The 20,718-nt window shown below is 35.4% G+C and overlaps 1 protein-coding gene and 1 long non-coding RNA gene across 2 annotated transcripts in view; one reads left to right on the forward strand and one right to left on the reverse strand.

Annotated features, from left to right (window-relative positions):
* Window positions 1–20,718, forward strand: part of LOC309493250 (C-type mannose receptor 2-like) — a 104,946-nt gene that overhangs the window by 77,907 nt on the left and 6,321 nt on the right. The window contains exons 2-3 of the mRNA XM_082162412.1: window positions 18,802–18,906; window positions 18,999–19,364. Of these exons, the coding sequence (XP_082018538.1) occupies window positions 18,870–18,906; window positions 18,999–19,364 (403 nt within the window). The 5' untranslated portion in view covers window positions 18,802–18,869. The remainder of the gene's footprint in view (window positions 1–18,801; window positions 18,907–18,998; window positions 19,365–20,718) is intronic.
* On the reverse strand, window positions 5,126–11,447 carry LOC309493370. Its single transcript, XR_014203879.1, has 2 exons — window positions 11,356–11,447; window positions 5,126–5,472 (listed from the first exon to the last, which is right to left on the reverse strand). It is a non-coding gene; the product is annotated as an uncharacterized lncRNA (long non-coding RNA).

Raw genomic sequence — 20,718 nt, forward strand, 5'->3', positions numbered from 1 at the left:
CTTGGATGTGGTTGTGTAGGCTAAAAACGTAAGGTAAAAACGATATAAATACTGTTCGTTTTCTCACACAAACCACTCGTTTCGTGTCTTAGGCCATCAATGTGTACTTACGATGGGGAATTGTTTAATTTGGACTTCTCTGTGCATGCTCTTTGAGATAATGACCATAAACCTGCATTATATGACATGACAGACAAGAACGGTTTGACCTAAAAAATCAAAATTGAAACTACTGCGGAAACAAAGACACCTACATCTTGCTAAAACATACCAAAATGTAATTTCAAAGTGAACTATCCATTTAAGAAATGCACCTACGGATTACATAATCAGAAGGTATTTAATTGCTTTCGATTCGAATTTATTTGTTTAAAATTGGACATTTCAAGTTTATATAGGTAACGTTAGGTAGCCTATAGGTAGGCTATTTTGTTTCAGTTCATTCTTGAGACGCTGCTCCAGTTCACGGAGATCATGCTTTATTTTATGTTTCGAAAGCACATCGTTTTATTGTTATTGTGAATTTACACAAAGTATTTGCGAATGATGTGTTATTTTCTGTATGACCAGAAGTTAAAGAGTATTTTAAATTGTTTCCATCGTTGATCCATCGCCCGCGCCTCTGCCATGCAGTGCGCGCTCCACACTCCGCACAAACCCTTGGATATGCGTCAAAATTTTGTTTATTTGTGATAATCTTAGCCTATTATTGTATAACCTGTATTATTAATGACATTTTTACGAATTGCTTTGTTCCTTTTTGGGAAAAAGCGTCTTCTAAATATGTAGCCTAATACATGGCTAATAGCCTAATATTGATAATTATTATTATTTGCATTTATAACTATAAATGAGTTCACTTAAGACAGTAATATGTTTATCATTAAATAATGTATGATAGGTTTATTTTTATATAACCTAACCTTTTACAGTTTTGGAAATGTGTTTGTGTTATATTTCTTTTTTATATGTGAAGTCTTTTTTTTAATTCAAGAAAATGTTGAAAATCAAAATCTGGATTTTATTTTTTTTATTTTTTTATGGAACCTAAAAATGCTATGTGAAAGTTTGAAACAGAAAACAGGGGTTTTCATCTTGCCACTCTCTTGGTAAAAGACAACACATTTTTACTCAAATTAATCAAAATGGATTTATTGCGTTTCATTCTCACTAGAACCGCTGCTGCCGAACACGGTTGAAGACACTTATCGAACATCATTAAGTTAAGATCGTTGTTGTCATTTAAACAGCGCACGGGCCACATTAAATTGATCACCAGAATTTGTTGGCGGGCCTTATTAAAAGTCGACGCGGGCCGTATTTGGCCCGCGGGCCTTGTAATTGACACATGTGGTGTAGGGTGTTGATGGACTCGATCTACTGTGTTTTGATCATCATTATGAATCTGATCTAGATGTAGTCTTTGATAAAAATGCGATTTTCTCAGCTTTTTGCTCATGTTGCTTTTTATGAAACTTGCCAACATTTTTGATAAAAAAAGACGCACGAAGCTAGAATAAAACATTATTTTTTGTTTAAAAGCACAGGGTCTGTTCTTTCTTTTGGTATGTTCAGATATTCATACAACAAAATATTCTGGGGTGCCATGAAATTGTGAAAATTACCAAAAACACCTCTTTTTTTTATACTGGCGAGAAAGAGTTAAGATAAAAATGTTGGTAATTGGATGATGATTAGAATATGAATATGATTGGAATCATATTTTAAATTTGTCATATTTTTGAACAGGGTCAATTAAACATGAAAAGAAAGGGAGAGATATCAGAGATCTTTTTAAATAAGCACAAACATAGTCCAGTCATTTTATGAAAAAAGGTTGAACAAATTGCAACAGAAGCAAACTCAAATAATTTTGTATCCTCATTATGTCCTTACCTTACCTAAGGTATTTTACTTACCTTTTGTCTTCTGCATTCTCCTTACCCTTGTCTCCTGTTCTTCCCTCAGACTCATACCCCAGAAACAGTCCCACAGACCCAGCCCCAAACCCCATCTCTGCTATAATAATTAATAAAGGTTGGTTTAAAGTACTTCTTCCTGCCTCTATGTATTAATGCTCATGGGTAGCCTAAATGGGTTCCATTCAGACCTTAACATTAAGTATTTTACTGTTATGTGTCAACAAGATTCAACAAGACATTTTCACCTGACTATACCCAATGTTTAGATCTGTTGTGGTATTTATGCAAATTAGCACATACATAATTTGATTATGCACCGTTTGTCCATCTTAACAAACAATTAAAAAAAAACTTGGAATACATTTTTTGTTTGTCTTGATGTAAGTAATCAACTCAGTAATTTTCATGGTGATATCTAACGATTAAACTTTTTACCCTATTCACGTGAGAAAAAGAATGAATAGGCGTATGAATAGACTATATGTGGGTCTTTTTCAAAACTTTCCCCTAATGGGATTCTTCGGGACTTTTTTTTCCTTACTCAGGACATATTGAGGATACAAAATCAGTTGAGTTTGCTTCTGTTGCAATTTGTTCAAGGTTGACCCCCATTTTGTCTTAAAATGACTGGACTAACAGGCAGATCAGGTGCAAACAGACCCCAGCCCTAGCATCACCACTGGCTAGTCAGAGTCAGTGTGGTCAGACTTCAGAACCAGCAACAGGTCAGAGCATCTACCAGACACAGGCAGTCAATCACATACCCAATTCAGGAATTTAAGTTGAGATGATTTTGCCAGATTAAAAGGATAGTTCACCCAAAAATGAACACAAAAAAAAAAAAAAAAAAAAAAAAATTAAATAATTATAATTAGAAAGAATTATTATAAATTATTATAAAGAAAGAATTATGTTGTATTAAATCTTCCTAGGATAAGATTTTATATTGATGGGCAATACATTTTTTTACGTTTTTCAAGGACATGTCTGCTTGATGCCTGCTATATCTAATATATATAAAACATAAACCACGATAAGATCTCGTGAATAAATGTTGATTAAACAGCTTCTCTGCTGCAGCCGACAGGCAGAAATAATCGAGCTGTAATCACGAAAGACGAAAAATAACGAAATAAACGTGTCCGTGGCACGAATCAATAGATTCAATTACGTGACCATATCACGAACGTTGGAGTTATCCGTGGTCTCACCACAGACTCAATCCGTGCTCCTATCACAGATTTTAGATCTGATCTGACTATATAGCCAAGCGAGCAATAGGTGTAAAACGCCATCAAACTGGATTTTATGATGACAGGTGTCGTGGAAATTCTCTCCTCAACTTTTTGTAATAATTGGAAGACAGCTGGAGATTTCAAAGGTTATAAAGATCTTTATTTCTTGCAAGAAATTGACATTCACATACAGAACGCATCTGGTATGGGAAGGCCCCGACTTCTGCTTTTTGCCCAGCTTATATACACAAAACACATCCTGGTTTTCTCAAAAGATCGCCTTCGTTACCTTAAAAGGTAATATGTCTTTCGTTCGAGATCTCTGGTCTAACATAACCTATATCTAGACAGAAAACAATATCACGTCTACTACAAGTTCCTGTTTTTAGCTGCTGCTCAAAATTCACACCTTTTGTCTATCCCTATTTTGATCTGAAGCTGCGCACATACTTTCACACTCGGAGCTCACAAAAGGACACTTGAAGTACAGGGTCACTTGAGTGCGTATAGTCTCTTTGCCGTCTATCACCCAGGACATTTTGTCCCTGCAAGCTTGTCTTAACTTATGCTTTTCTGAAACATGGCTACATATCTTTAATAACGTGCTTTAGCTTATATGAATATATTTCTTCAAATGCTTATGAGTAAAAAATAAAGTGACAGATGTTAATACAAGTTGTACACTTCTAAAAGTAAAAACACATCTAAGAGTAAAAAAACACATCTAAATGTAAAATTTCTATTACACAGGACAAGACAAAATTGCAACACAGTCGACATAAAGCTTTCGAACAAGTGAGCAACATCACACCATCCAGTGAGTGAGGTCAGGTTGTTGAGGTCCGTGGTGCCATCACGGGACTTCAGTTTGGCTAACAGAATCAGACTGAATTTTTATGATGGCTGGACAATGCAATAGCTACAATAACAGAGAGGTTAAAGTCTTTATGGTATTTGGTGTTGGAAAATAAATAAATACTTAAAATGTTGTGTTTCCAAATGAGAAAGCACGTCCATTGAGTGAGATCTGTTCTCTGTCATTGAAACGGGTATCCGTGTGTGGACCACGGAAGGTGAGTGTCATTGACTTGCGCGTTGGAGTTATCCGTGGTCTCACCACAGACTCACTCCGTGCTCCTATCACAGATTTTAGATCTGACTATAGCCAAGCGAGCAATAGGTGTAAAACGCCATCAAACTGGATTTTATGATGACAGGACGAGACAAAATGTCAAGTTAATTACATGCCATTGCAACACAGTCGACCTAAAGCTTATAAGTTCCTAAACAAGCCAGCAACATTACAACGTCCATGAGTGAGGTCAGGTTGTTGAGGTCCGTGGTGCCATCACGGGACTTTGGTTAGGCTAACTGAAACAAACCGAAATTTTATGATGACAGGACAATGCAATAGCTTCAATAACAGTCAGGTTAACGTCATTATGGCATTTGATGTTGGAAAAGTTCACAAATACTTCAAATGTTGCGTTTCCAAATGAGAAAGCACGTCGATTGAGTGAGATCTGTACTCCGTCATTGAAACGGGTATCCGTGTGTGGACCACGGAAGGTCAATGTCATTGACTTGCATTGGAGTAATATCCGTGGCCGCATCACGGAATTTGGGGCGATTCCGTGATGGCTCCACGGATTTTGAGTTAAGGGCCCGTGGACATTTCACGGAATCCTGTGAGACCAGGTTGGCCTATTTAGAGGTGCAGATTAATTCAGGTAGGACTGTGTGTAGACATATTTTATTATGTGTATTATGAGGTGGTCCGCGAAAATTCTTGATTACAAATAGTGGTCCACACACTCAAAAAGTTTGAGAACCCCTGTTCTAAAAGTTAGGATAACATCCTCTAAAAATACTCTTAAAAATACTACTTAACATTCTTATAAATGTTTTAGTGGGAAGTTTTATTTTTGTTCCCAAAATGTTCTCTTAAACATAAAAAATGCTTAGCTATAACATTGTTAAAACATACAATTTTATTAATCTCTAAAATAAAACAAAAATCTAACAGGTTTATGAATGGCATTCACATAAATTATTAGAAGTTCTGCGTACAGTAGATGCCCAACATTAAATGAAGAACTCAGTAAAGTCCAATGTGCAATCACACGTCTTGACTGCTGTTTGCTCAGAGCGCTCATCATCAGTATTTGGTTGTCTTGGTTCTTGCAGAAAAAGAATAAAGTCATCTGCATTAATAGGTGTTCTACTGTTCTTCTCTTCTTCTTTTTCAGCTGCTATCCCAGTTAGCAGAATTGAGCTCCATTCTCTGTGTGCATGGTAGAGTTTTTCCTCATAGCCTATAAAAGAAGATCATGCAACAGTGTAAACAAAAATAATACAAATACATATTACATATTAAGATCACAAGCAATATTGACTTTGAAAACTTTCAAAATTAGCCAGCCTAATTATTAATCAGAAATTAATTAGATTAGTTTATTTAAAAGTATAAATATGATACCTTATGAGTATCTATTTTGTTTCTGTAATTTAAAACATATACTTAATCCATTATATACATGTTAAAGGGATACTCCACTTTTTTTGGAAATAGGCTCATTTTATAACTCCCCCAGAGTTAAACAGTTGAGTTTTACCGTTTTCGAATCCATTCAGCCGAGTTTCTGATATTTAGAAGAATGTCAGTAACCAGACAGTTTCTGGTCTCATTGACTTCCATAGTATATATTTTTTCCTACTATGGAAGTCAATGAGACCAGAAACTGTCTGGTTACTGATATTCTTCCAAATATCAGAAACTCGGCTGAATGGATTCGAAAACGGTAAAACTCAACTGTTTAACTCTGGGGGAGTTGTAAAATGAGCCTATTTCCCAAAAAAGTGGAGTATCCCTTTAATAACACAACTAGAGGCTAAATTATTTTAACAAACTACAAACTTGGCTTGAGAAGTGTGAACCTCGAACTCAGGTCGCCTTGAGCACAGCTGCAGCATGTCACAGCACTGCCCACGATGCTTTTGCTCTGATGTAACAGCTCATTTTCATCAGTTATATTGTCTATGGATTGTTACATTTCTTACAGATTTCTGCTTGTTTTAAATCAGATACAGATAAAGTAGTACTGCATTTGAGATAGAACAATTTCTAGTGTGATTTAATCTAGAGCTGCATCTAACGATTATTTTTGTTGTCGATTAATCTGTCGATTATTTCTTTGATTAGTCGACTAATCTAACGATTATTTTTCAGATTAATCTAATGATTATTTTTGCGATTAGCTGATTTATCCATTGGCAAACTTTCCAATAAATAATAAGTACAACAATATATCAGCTGTATTTTGAAGAGGGTAGTGCATCTGTATATTATTTTAACATGAAATCTATGAATGATGACAAAAAAATAAAAAATTCAGAAAGGTTAATTGTCATTGTATTATGAAATATGCGAACAAGAAGCATTTTAAACTTTATTTTTAACTAATGGAACTATTTCATAAAATGTAAGATGTTTACAGTCACAGGCCTATTTAGGAAATGTGTCTGTTATTAATTACCGTAGTGGGAGTATGATTTACTCAATTAACTTGTCCATTATCTTGTCTGATAATGCACTTGTGTTTATCTGCAAAAAGGTTCACATACACTAGATTGCAGCCTAGGCTACTGTTAATGTAAATATAGCGTTAGTCGTTTGTTTTTAAAGTCTACATTAGAGACCTGCGCGGGACGGATTTCTTCCTTAATAATTCCTAAAAAGACATCTCAGTTCATCGTGATCTCACAAATCTCTGTTATTATCAATGAAACTGGCTGCACAATGAATCTGTCATAATATCTTTGTTTGCTATAATCAGATGATTTGCCAGTATGCAGAATTCAGCACTGAACAAAAAGTTCATGGGTCATTCCACGAAATTGGTGCCTTTTGTGTCCCTGAGAAATAATCAGATGTAGAATTACTATAACAACAAATAAATTTGTGATTTAAAAACATAATAGTACTATGTATTATTTCCTCAATATTACATTAAATTAAAGTCATTTATATATTATTTTAAATAATTTAAATAGCATTTATGCTGATAAGGGTAAGGTTTTTGGCCTGTCCCTCCCTGTGATTGTTCTTTTTCAGCAGGACTTTTAATTTGCAAATTGAAGGCAAAATTATACAAAAATCACATTTTCATATTGTTCTAAGTATAGTGTCACTGTTAAGCAATGTTTTGGCATAAATATACATTATTTTTAATAAAATATAAACCATTTTATCGGTGTCCCCTGATTTCATGTCATGCCTGTTACCCTCACCAAAAACCCCTTGTAAAATAATGGTACATTCCTGTGACATCACTTCAAGGGAGTTACATCATCTCTCAATCATTATTCCAACAGTTAAAACACAAGTAAGTTTCTCTCTCTCTTCTATAATGCTCTATTTTGATGATTTATTAGGTATAACTGAGGTGGGGACATCATGCAATGTCAAAACTGTTACTGATTTTTAAAGTATAAATTTAAACAATGATTTATTTAACTTAATGTAATCAATATCTACAAGTAATATCCTTTCAAAGTGTACAACATGTGCTTTTATGGCCTTGCCCTAATAGCTAGCAATTAGCAAATTAGCTTGAATTTGTCAAACCTGTTACTGTCAGGCCTGTTACTTTTGTATAGTAACAGGTTTTGACATGTGGGGTAACAGGGATGACATAGATTAGGTGTCACCTTAGCCACACTGTTTTTAAAGAACAGTGATCTTTAAAAATCTTTAAAACACTTTTAAAGGTCATCCTGGGTGTTTTATTGAGCTAATGCCTATATCTTTCAGAGTTGGTATTGCTGGTGCATCTGGCAATTAAAGTATTAACCCTCTGATGGTCTTTTTGACCCGCAAATGACTTTTGCTGAATAAAAAAAAAAAAATTATCTTTGTCTAAATGGCATGAAACTTTGTACGGCTCTCAACCCTTTCTAGATGTACAATAATAAAAAATGTTTTTATGTTAGCGTGAAAAAAAGTGACTTTCGTGGTCTTCGGGGTCTCCAGAGACCCCAGACAATAACATGTAATTTTGTAGCAGAATAATTTTTTTAAATTTTTTTTACAAATGTAAATTTACTCTGTTTATTAATGTTTTTACTCCACATTTGTGCAGTTTTGGGAGGATTTATGATATATTTTAAATTTATATAAATAAATTAAAAATGTTTTTTTTTTTTATAGGTTTTTATACAAAACAGTTCATACAGTTTTTTTTTTATGTAAAATTCACTTTATACATTTCTAAATTTCATTCATGGGGATAACATGGATAATTTGACATGGTTTTGTGTAAAATTTTTGCCCATATTTTGGAAAATGTAGTTTTAAAAGTAAAAAATTATAATTTTAGCCACTAGATGGCTATAGAGCCCCATTATATGCTATTTGACTAACTGAAAGATATCTTTTCACAAGTTTTTTCCAGTTGGATTCATATCTAAATATTATGAAATCACAATTCTAACAATAAAAATGACTTTTTTGTGCGATTACAAACAATAGCAGTAAGGTGACTGCAGACCCTCGCCCCAATCTTGTAATGTTCAAGAAAGTGAAACCAAATGTTAGCATCTGTTTTCAGATCATCATAGAAAGACCAAGATCTGATTATCTTCCTTGCCTAATAATTGAACCAGATCAGTATATTTTAAGTTCTGTGAGGGGACATACTCACACAGACAAACAGATGGACGCATGGGTCTAATTACTCTAATTACAATACCCTTAAATCTTTAGATCTCTTAGAAATGTAATGTGCTTCACTAATACAACTAGGCTATGTCAAGTAATACAATTTAAAAAGGTAAAATTTTACAAAATTATGTAAACAAATATGTGCAGTGTATGCTGAAGAATGTGTGTCCTGTCATCCCTGTTACTCTGGTCAGTCCTGTTACTATGATGTCAATCCTGTTACTGTCATTAATTTCATAAAAAATATAAAAATTATATTTGAAATGGCCTTCCAAGTTTTTCCATTGTAACCCTATCTATATTGTATTTTTGACAAAGCCCTTCTTTTAATATCTCTCTTGTAAAAATATTTTTTTTTCTTAATTGACATGTGATCACCCTCCAAAATTTGTATGTTCTTGGTCATCTGAATGACAAATATAATATTGAAAAAAAAAAACTATTTTTTTTTACAATTCCAGTGAAAAGAGGGACTTAAATACTGCTCATATATGTGGAAATTATAACATATTTCTAATTAAAACTATAGTATATAGTAACGCATGTGTCTGTAACAGGCATGACAAAAATATCAAAACATGAGGTAGATAAATAGTGATAAAATAAAAAATTACATAGCCTGAGATGGCACAGTATGATTTCTTGTTATTTTATGCTGTCTTCATTTAATGGATATTTTTAAAAAATTGTTTAAACTTATTTTATATTTTAATTTTTCAAAGTTGAAAAGGCACTGATTTCGTGGAATGACCCTCATTTTGAGCGGTGAGGGGATTCTATCTTAAATGCATCTGATTGGCCATTGCGTTCAAGAAATCAACACATATGTCTGTGATTGGCTACATTGTTCAACGCTGCAAACATGTTATAAATAGATAAGAGACTCTGGCCTGTAAATCATTTCTATTTTGTTTTAGTTGTTCTTGTTGCTTTTGTGCAACAGATGAATGACAGTTTATTCGTTTTTAGATGTTCAATTTATAGATATTTCTATTTTGCGGGAGTCCCGCGAATCCCGCGACCAGCACACACACACGAGTGCATTACCGCCCGCGCCCGCACTCGGCCATCAGATCTATGTTCCCGCGCCCGCACTCGGCCATCAGATCTATATTCCCGCGCCGAACTCTGTTGCGTTGTATCCCGCGGGAGTGCAGCTCTCTAGTCTACATGTGCATACAAAACTTTTAAAAACTGGCAAATGCACTGAAAGCTTCGTTGACAGATTTAAGTTGAAGTTATAAATTAAAGTCCATTTTATTGTCGCCGAATGGGGAATAGTTTCCATAGTGAACAAAGCACCTTTCTGTTCGGCCGTAGTTTAAAGTATTCCCATACTTTGGATGATCGTGGTCTGTCATTTTCACCATGAGCGGGAGCAGAAGCCGCCATTACTCGATATTTAAACGTAAATAATGAATGTGACGCGTCGACGCATTTCATGCGTGTCGACGTATTTTCCTAGTCGACGTAATCGATGACTTCGACGCGTCGTTGCGGCCCTAATTTAATCATACCTGTGAATCGTCTCTTTGCTATTAGCTAAGCTGTAAGTTTTAGTTACTTCAAAAGCAGAAAGAAAAATATGCTATAACTTCTGTTTCTTATTGAGAAATCACAGGACAGTGTTGACACTAACTTTTTGTGCTCCAGTAGGTTTCTGTGTGCGCACAATCTGCATGTTAAATGTGAGCTACTGTCTGTGCATATGAAAGCTTGTTTCCGCCATGGAATACAATTTTTAAAAAAGGTAATTGCGAATCACAATTCAAACTTTTTTTTCTCAGAAGTGCGAGATATAAACTCGCAATTGGCCGTTTGAAAGTCAGAATCACAGGATAAATTAGTAAAACCTGAGAAAAAAAAGCAATTCTGGTTTATTTTTTTTTTGCTGTCGTTTCTATATGAGAACATTAATGCACTTCATCAATACAGCTGCTCTGAGAGTCACTTCAGCAGCATTTTAGCTTCATTTGAGAAAAACTATCATCATATCATAAAACACAGAGAAACTCAAAGGTCTACACGGCAATCCGTCAAATAAAAGTTTGGTTTAACCTTTGAAGAACGTTTTGCTTAAATCATTACATTTTAAATAATTGGTTATAGCAATTTAATTAAACCATTCAAATGGAATCAAGAAAACAAAAAAAAAATTACTTTTGGGAGATGCGAGAGCGAAGTAGTCCAGTGATAATTAACAGGCAGCCATGGTTAATGCAATTTGCAAAGACCCGCCCCCTTTAGTTACTGTTCCTATGTCCAACAAGCCATGGCGCTCTCACGCCACACATCATGTTGTCACGCAATGAAAAATACATTGCGGATCACAGAAAAAACGCTGAAACGTTTAAACGCAGAGACAAGACAGAGCAGGTTACTTTTGATATGAAAGTTGAAACAAAGTCTCAACGTTTAATTTGTGTAATTTTTTGAGAAAAAAATATTTTTGGTAAAATAAAAATGTAAAAAAGACCTGTCAATCAAACTCCCTCGAAGGGTGAATTCTGAGGGGAGTAAAAAAGACAGCTCACAATTCTGATATTTTCTTGCAATTGTGTGTTCTTGCCTCAATTCTGAGAGAAAAAAAAACAACTGTAATTTTACTGATGGAAACAGACAGTAAAAAAGTGGACTTCAAAGATTTCTTATTCTGTAGCTCCCTGTGGGATTTTTTTGACAAGTCCATAAAAATGCATCCATCCATGATAAAAGTACTCCACACGGCTCTGGCAGGTTAATAAAGGCGAAAGGTGAAGCGAAGTGATGCGTTTGTGTAAGAAACATATCCATATTTTATATTTTAGGGCTGGGAATCGATTAAAAAAAGTAACTGATTATTTACACAATTTGCTGTAATTAAATGCAATTAATTGCATTTCCCCCAAGCTTGTAATCATCAATATTTAAACTTAGAATAACCTAATTAAACAACAAAAAGGAAAAAAAGGAACAGAAAATAGCCCTGTATTAAAATAATATTAAACATCAATATATCAATATATTATTATTTTCAATAATCAATCAACATAATAAATTTAACAATTTATTATTATAATTTTTTTTTTCTAATTATCAAAATAAAACATAGTCCTACAAAGCTATTATTACAAGAGCATGTGATCAGAGCAGGTAATTTTACCATTGTTGTCAGCATGACTATACCAGCTCAGTAGGGCTATTTCACAGAAGTCTACTATTGAGAAAATTCACGTTATTTGACTTTGCTTTTCCAGTGCGTGATCGGTACATGATTGGAGCGTTTGGGCCGTTAACGACAGAGCAGAACGCGCAGCGCAAACACGGAGCAGAGCATTGAGCAAAGAGCTCAATTTTTGCTCAGTGTTGTGTGTGTGTGTCAGTGCGCCGACACACACACACGGAATGGAGAGCGCGGAGCGGAAAAGACCCGCTCATGAAAGCTGCGCGAGAATAAAACCTGATCGCCAAACACGGAGGGGCGGGACGGCATATTTTGCAGCCTTTTCCGCAACAGGAAGTCATTAAAATGAGGCAAAAAAAGTGTTGCGTTAATTGCATTTTTTTATAAACTCGTTAAGCATCTCAAATTAATCGCGAAGATTAACGTGTTAATTCCCCCAGCCCTACCATATTTATAATTTTATCGACTTAAATAACTAGCTTCCAGCAGACAGCCATATGCAAGTCAAATTACGCCCAAAGAGTTAGTCAACGCATCGATACGCATATGCGCCTGCAAGGCTACGCATCACTACACTTCGGCCGCCATATGCGTCTATGAGTAGAAAAATGTGTCGTCCCAGTTTTTGATACGCGACGCACCGTTGTATGCAATACTATGCGTTGTTGGTGGGGGCAAAACTGCAAGTTGCTTGCGTCCGACGTGTTGACTATAAAAGGCTCTTGTCGGTGCATGACATAGGAGTAGCATAAGCTTTGACGGCTCTCGCGGTTCAAACAAACAGGGCTAGGCAATAAATTCAAGCTCCTCCCACATTTCTCTTTATATGATTCTCTTTAATGATAATTTTTCTAAAAATCTCTGTGGAAAGAAAGTCAGATATAAATCTGGGACAGATATAAATCTGGTACGAGGGAGAAAAAAATAGATCATTTTTATTTTGGAGTGCATTGTGCGTTTAAAATTGACTACGGTTTTATAAAATGCAGTGGATACTTACTAGTGATGGACTTGTTTCTCTGTTGGTGCCTGTTCTGCTCCGTAAACATTGGTCCAATGCTTGATCTTAAGAAAATGTAAAAAGTGTGTTAATGTGTGTTAACAGACTATTGATCTGGGTGACATAGGACCATTTTTTATGTTTTCCTTAAGTGTTAGGCTATATAAATCTGGAGAACCCTTTCTAACATTAACCATGGTTTTGCAACACTAACTAAATGGTAATAAATTATTGTAATCAATCCACCATAAAAATATTGTTTCTACACTTTACTATAATAAAAACCATGGTTAATTTAGCAAAGGACCCTGGGAACATGTCCTAAAAAGAACAGCTCATCCAAAAAATAGACTCTCTATCGTTATTTACCGGTACTCCATGTTGTTCCAAAACTGTATGAATTTATTTTGTATAACCTTAATTAAGATATCTTGAGAAATGACTTCACTGTTTTGTTTTGTTTTTTCCATAAAATGGGTTCCAATGTTGTTTAATTCCCAACATTCTTGTGTTTCAGAGAAGTAAGTCATACAGGTTTGAAAATAATTTCATTTTGAAAGGACATTTATGTTATGTATAAAGACACAATGTTCTCAGTTCACTCATTGTAAAGCTCCTATGCTGAGGTTTATTTTATTTTATTTTTTCAAAATGTTGCAAGTAAAATGTTCTAATTGTGTTAACTTGTCACATTAGAAGAACGTTTTATGAAGAACATTCAACATCTTATCTCTCAATGATATCCTCAAAACATTTTCCTAACGTGACAGAGATAACGTTCTTCTTTCGTTATAATGAAACATAGGGACAATGATATTTTGAGATCATAGTACAACTTGTTATTTCAGAAACATTCCCAAAACATCTTTTGAATGTTGCAGTTAAAATGTTATATCTTAGTTTTCATATAACGTTATAGGAACATTTTTTTAAATGAGAAAACATCCTTAAAATGTTCGGTAAACATTACATTCAAATGTTTTCTTTAGAACATTAACCAAACTTGTAGGGAATGTTAGCGAAAGTTCTGAGAACGTTCCCTGCTAGCTGGGTTACGCTACTCCTACATCTACGTCATACATTGTCAGTTGTGACTCTTTTGGCGTAAGCTGACTTGCGTACGGCCGTCTACTGGAAGCTAGTTATTTTAGTCGATATAGTTAAATCTCTATAGTTATAAATATGGATATTTTTCTTACACAAACGTATCGCTTCAGAAGGCCTTAATTAACCCCCCAGAGTCATGTGGATTACTTTATTACTTTTATAATGGATGGATCCACCTTTTGGCCTTAAAATTTTGGGCTCCCATTCACTGCCATTATAAAGCATGGATAAAACTCAGATTGTATTCGTCTGAAAAAAGATAGTCATATACACCTATGATGGCTTGAGGGTGAGTAAATCATGGGGGTAATTTTCATTTTTGGGTGAACTATCCCTTTAAATATGATCAGAGAAATCCAGCATTGCATCAGTTCAGGTGACGTTAGTAAAGCTTGTATCAGCTGACGATCAACTGTTTCTGATGTGTTTTCACACACACATTACAGGTTCTTTTAAATCCCCACTCTTCTGTTGCATGGCTTCACACTGGATTTAACTTCCCTCCTCCATCCCCAGCTCCACCTTTAGCCTGGAGATCTGTGATCTGATCTGAGATCTGTCTTGTGGTCATCTTCAGTGACACCAGTAAGTTACATGTACATCATCCTTTCTCATGTACACTGTAAAAAATTTCTAACCTCCCTAACTCAACATTTTCTAGTGACTGGTCACCAGAGGTGTCAAGTAACGAAGTACAAATACTTCGTTACATTACTTAAGTAGACATTTTGGGTATCTATACTTTACTGGAGTAATTATTTTTCAGATGACTTTTTACTTCTACTCCTTACATTTTCACGCAATTATCTGTACTTTCTACTCCTTACATTTTAAAAATAGCCTCGTTACTCCTAGTTCATTTCGGCTTGTTTTCATTCCGGCTTGTCGTCGTTAAAAAAAAATTCCCGCCACTGGAGTCCCGCCTCCTGAGCACACATCGCTAAACTGATTGGCTTTGTGTTTTCTTTCTAACTTGTGAGAGGCTGTAGTCACATTTGGTTGTGCGAAGCGCCAAAACTCCTCCGAGTCCTAAGGAAACCTAGATGCGGTAAGCGAGGGAGAAATCAACAGTTCTGTGCTCAAGAATACGGGGCAAATCGCGTCAAATATTGATTTGGGGACAGACGTTTTTACAATATAATGACAATCGTAACATAACACTAACATAATCGTTAGTGTGTGTGTGTGTGTGTGTGTGTGAGCGAGTGAGCGAGAGAGAGAGTGTGAGTGTTGTGTGTGTGTGTGTGTGTGTGTGTGTGAGCGAGTGAGCGAGAGAGAGAGTGTGAGTGTTGTGTGTGTGTGTGTGAGCGTGAGCGAGAGAGAGAGAGAGAGAGAGAGAGAGAGAGTGTGTGTGTGTGTGTGTGTGTGTGTGTGTGTGTGTGTGTGTGTGTGTGTGTGTGCGCGCGCAACTCTACATTATAGGGTCAAAATATCCCCACAAAGATGTCAATATTCGAAATCCTTGTCCTTTTTTTGTTCTTTCATTTTTTTCAGAAAACAGCTTATAAATCAGACTTTTGTTTTTTGAAAATGTAAAAATGCAGACAGTTTTCTGTAATAGGTAAGGTTAGTCTATAGGGGGGTAGAATACACAGTTTGTTTGTACAGTATAAAAATCATTCTATGGAAAGTCCCCATAAAACATGAAAAAATAACATTGCCTGGTCTGTTGAAGACTGGTCTTGTTAAAATGAGAGGCCTGTTGATCAAATCATCCCAGTCTCATCAGCTGGACTGAAAGAAGTTTCAGTGCTCTTAGGAAACTGAAAACATGGCTCAGAGGTCACAAGTGACACGACAGTATTGCTGTGTGTCGTGTCCAACAGGACAAACTGGACAGTATTGATGTGAAACATATGCCAACAGTTCATTTCTGTTAAATGATTAGTTGACTTAGTTAAAAATGAAAATTCTGTCATCATTTACTCACTCTCGAGTTGTTTCAAACCAGTTTCTTTCTTCTGCTGAACACATAAGAAGATATTTTGAAGAATGTCGATAACCAGACAGTTGATGGTAGCCACTGACTTCCATAGTATTTTTTTTTCCTACTATGGAAGTCATTGTGGTCCATCCACTGTCTGGTTATCGAAATTCTTCAAAATATATTCTTTTGTGTTCATCAGAAGAAAGAAATTCATACAGGATTGAAACAGTTTGAGGGTGAGTAAATGATTTTCAGTTTTGGGTGAACTATATCCCTTTAATGAAAGATGTAGACATGTGTTTGGCTTCTTCAAAAAGCAAGGAACAAGACAGTATTGCACTATTGCATTGCACTATGAGTGGAGTAAAGTTAAGTCTCTGTTAAACTGCCACCATGTCTTTATTAGTTATTTGCAACATTACAGAATTAATTAATTTACGTATTGTTAAGGTCAATATAGACTAAAAACCTTAAAGGGGACATATCATGCTAAATGCACTTTTTTAGCCCTTAAATGCATTTTGTTGTATATTTGGAGTGTTTAGAAGTACAGAAAAGATGAAATTATTCTCTTCAGGTGCTTCGTTGATATCTTTATATTCTGTTTTGGTCATATTTTTCAACCGGTTCAGATTTTTCTGTTATCTATGACGTTTTTTGAACTATCACGTCACAGTATTTGCAGCGGAACTGCCAAATAAGGACATTGACTTCCGGCCCAACACTTCGAGCAATCCGCCATTATTATTTCTCGCTGCAATTTTGTAGTCCAAGCTAAAGGATGCAGAAGTTACGAGAGGGTAAGTTAAAATGTTCGGTTGTTGGATGTAGTAACCCACACGCTTCATTACACCGTCTAATTTAGATGAACTGCCGCGCTTGAGACAGGGCGCATGTTTAACTGAAAGAACGAGCAGAGAGAGAGACACGCGCGCACTCTCTCTCTTCGGAGCCAGGCGAAAGTGTAAACAAGACTTCACCGTCTCCAAACTAGACGCTGTCTTGCTCTCTCTCCCTCGGACATATTAATCAAAATAAATCGACACGGTGGTAAAAGGTCGGAAGACCAAAGTTTCATGTGTAAATACAGTAACACACCATTGCGATACATCCATATGAAGACGTTGTTCTGCAGGTTCGTCGTCTTCATTTTCATCTCGCTCCGGCTCTGGCTTGAACATGTAAGGCTGGCTGGACAAGTCTTCCGTTGTTGACATTTTGTTAATAACGTGTGTATAAAAGTTTCTGTGCGCTAGATAATCCTATCTCTGCTACCAGACTACAAAAATGGCCGAACGGGGTGGAGTTGAACCGAGTGTCACCGCTACAACCTGGAGAGGGGGCGGGGTATGAAGTGTCTCAATTGTATTTAAAGAGACCGCACCAAAACGAGTTGCTTTCAGAAGCACATTAGAAAAGGGGTAGAAAAGGGGCCTGTGGAGCTATAATAATGAGGAATTCAGACCCAAGCATTGCAGTTCCGCTTTATATAGACTACAAATGTATGATTTATATGTAAAAAGGAACAATTTAAAAGCATGATATGTCTCCTTTAATACATTATCCTATTAGTTTCCTGATTCCTCCGCTTATTTAGCTTATTTATTTCGAAAATTAATTTTCTATGGGCATATATACGGCTGAAACAGGTAGCCTAGTGCATCATCCCAAATTTTTCAACATCAACATTTTAATATAATTATAGTCAAATATGGCCTTTAGAGAAATGTGTTTTTTTGAGGAGGGGGGTAGTGCACTATATAGGCCCCTGTGGCGCGGCCTAAGCTTTTGTCCTTAATGGCATTTTTTTCCTTACATTACTTTTACTTTTATACTTTAAGTAGTTTTGAAACCAGAACTTTTATACTTTTACTTGAGTAAAAAGCTTGAGTTGATACTTCAACTTCTACAGAAGTCTTTTTAAACCCTAGTATCTATACTTCTACTTGAGTAATGAATGTGAATACTTTTGACACCTCTGCTGGTCACATCTAAATTTTTCATTTGGCCCAAGTGAAAATCTGTAAATTTAATTTTATAATTTACAGAATTTCACTTGGGCCAATTGAAAAATTTTGATGTGACCAGTCACTAGAAAATTTTGAGTTAGGGAGGTTAGAAATTTTTACAGTGTATTTTGGCTTATTTATAACAACTCATGTTATAATTAATGTTATATTTTGCCCAGAACAGACCCATATTGCCAACACTAACTGCATTATCATTATAATAAATACACATTTGACAAAAGTGGTCCTGACTGAAATAAAAACACACGTCAAATTGAACCGGGATGATACATGATTTATACAGTCCAGCAATAATATTAAAGCAGCTGTTTAGTTGTGAATGTTCAAATATAAATTATGAATGTTTACATGTATATATTTTGCTGATTAGTCCATGTTGTTGCCAAGACTTTATTCTACAGAACTTGTAGATTTCCTGATACTGACGTCAATATGCAAATAAAGAAAAAGAGAGGTGGACAATGAACAAATAAGGAGGAAGTCAAATATGAAAATTAGTTTTAGAACAATACACAAATGATGTGATGAGCTGAATGAGGGATGAGAGCAGATATAATAATCACGTAGTTTAAATCTGCAGACAGAAACATCAGACTCAGGACAGAAACACACGACCTTCATGTTCATTCTTCAAACACAATTACACTTTCAGATGTTAATATTGTCTCAATGATTGTGAATCAAGTTATGCTTAGATGATTATGTTTTAATATAAGATGAATATGAGACTATTTTAGTTTTTCACTGTGTTTCTTCCTCAGAAATGGACCAAACTCTATATTTGATTCTTCTTCTCATTGGTGAGCGTGTTTGTTGTATTATTTATGGTTTATAGTTTCATCAGGTTTGACCCTGTTATGAAAAGCATTAAATCAAACGCTCTCTTTCACAGCTCTCTGCTCCGTATCTGAATGTGTTCAGCGTCAGTATCACTTTATAAACGTGTTGAAGACCTGGACTGAAGCTCAGAGATTCTGCAGAGAGAATTACACAGATCTGGCCACCGTTGACAACATGAACGACATGAACGAGCTGAAGAAGAGTGTGAATGATGGAGGTGTTCAGGATATCTGGATTGGGCTGCAGAGGAAGAATGTTGATAAATGGCAGTGGTCTTCAGGTGAACCTGCGCTCTATCTGAACTGGGGATCTGGACAACCTGATGGCAGAGATGAGTGTGCTATGATGAGAAATGGAGAATGGCATGATTGGTCATCTAGTGACAGCCGGACTTTCATCTGCAGTTCATCTAATAACAGTAAGTGCAGCTCCATACAATCACAATAAACATTAATTTATAAAAGATACACCATATACTGCACTGTAAAATCTAATTAGTTAGACTTACTTAAAAAAGCATGCAAACTGATTGCCTTAAAAAAAAACAGTATGTTGTACTGACAAAAGCTTAGTTAGTATAGTTCAGTTACACAAGAGTTCCAGTAACTAAAAATGAACTGAGAGTACTTGATAATTTACTTCACATTTACTTAGTATAGCTACACTGTTAAACCTTGTTGAAAAAATTCTGACAGTAACATGCCCTTTAAAACCCACATTAAAACAGTAATATACCATAGAAAACAATGCATTCTGAGAAAATAGCCAGCTGGAATATTCTGTGAATTAACAGTGCTCAAAGACGACACTCAGAGGATGTGCTCCAAATCACACCCTATACCCTCATTCACTATCCCCTACATTAGTTCACTGATATAGTCCACATGACAGAGTGAATGAAAAGAAGTGAGTGAAATCTGACACTGATGAACACCTGATAAACAGAATCACTGAAGGACAAAAAATAGAAACAAGAACTACAACTGACTTCCAGCCAAACCAGTTTAACATTATTTCTTTCATACATGTAGAAAAGTTATTTTTGAGAATTAACAGAGATTTAGATGTTTTATTGAAAAGGATAAGGTTTGTTGTCACCGATATAGTGATCAGTGTTTTCTTTAGGTGGGCTCTTGACCCTTGACTCATTAACATTAGTTTTTCTCTGGCTGCTGTGACAGTGAGTTTATAAAGCACTTTTGTTACGGCAAGAAAAAGCCAAGATGAAGTTGATCAGGTGTTTTTGGCTGTTGTGATGATGCTGTCTAATTTTGGTAACACTTTACAATAAGGTTCATTTGTAAACATTAGATAATGTATTAACTAACATGACCTGATTTACATTTATCCATTTGGCAGACACTTTTATCCAAAGCGACTTAAATGGTACACATTTACATTCGTATCAGTTCTTGCTTTCCCTGGAAATCAAACCCATGACCATGGCGTTGCAAGTGCCAACGCTCTACTGTTTGAGCTATACAGGAAAGCTGAACTAACAATGAGCAATACATTTGTTACAGCATTTATTAATCTTTGTTAGTGTTAGTTAATAAAAATACAACTGTTCATTGTTTGTTCATGTTAGTTCACGGTGCATTAACAAATGTTGACGAATACAACTTTTGATTTTGATAATGTATTAATAATGTTGAAATTAATATTAACTAAGATTAAGTAATGCTGTGGAAGTATTGTTCATTATTAGTTCATATTACCTAAGGTAGTTTACTGCTAGTTTAACGAACCTTATTGTAAATTGTTACCAATTC

The sequence above is a fragment of the Leuciscus leuciscus genome (genome assembly GCF_965113295.1).
Source record: "Leuciscus leuciscus genome assembly, chromosome: 2".
Classification (NCBI taxonomy): domain Eukaryota; kingdom Metazoa; phylum Chordata; class Actinopteri; order Cypriniformes; family Leuciscidae; genus Leuciscus; species Leuciscus leuciscus.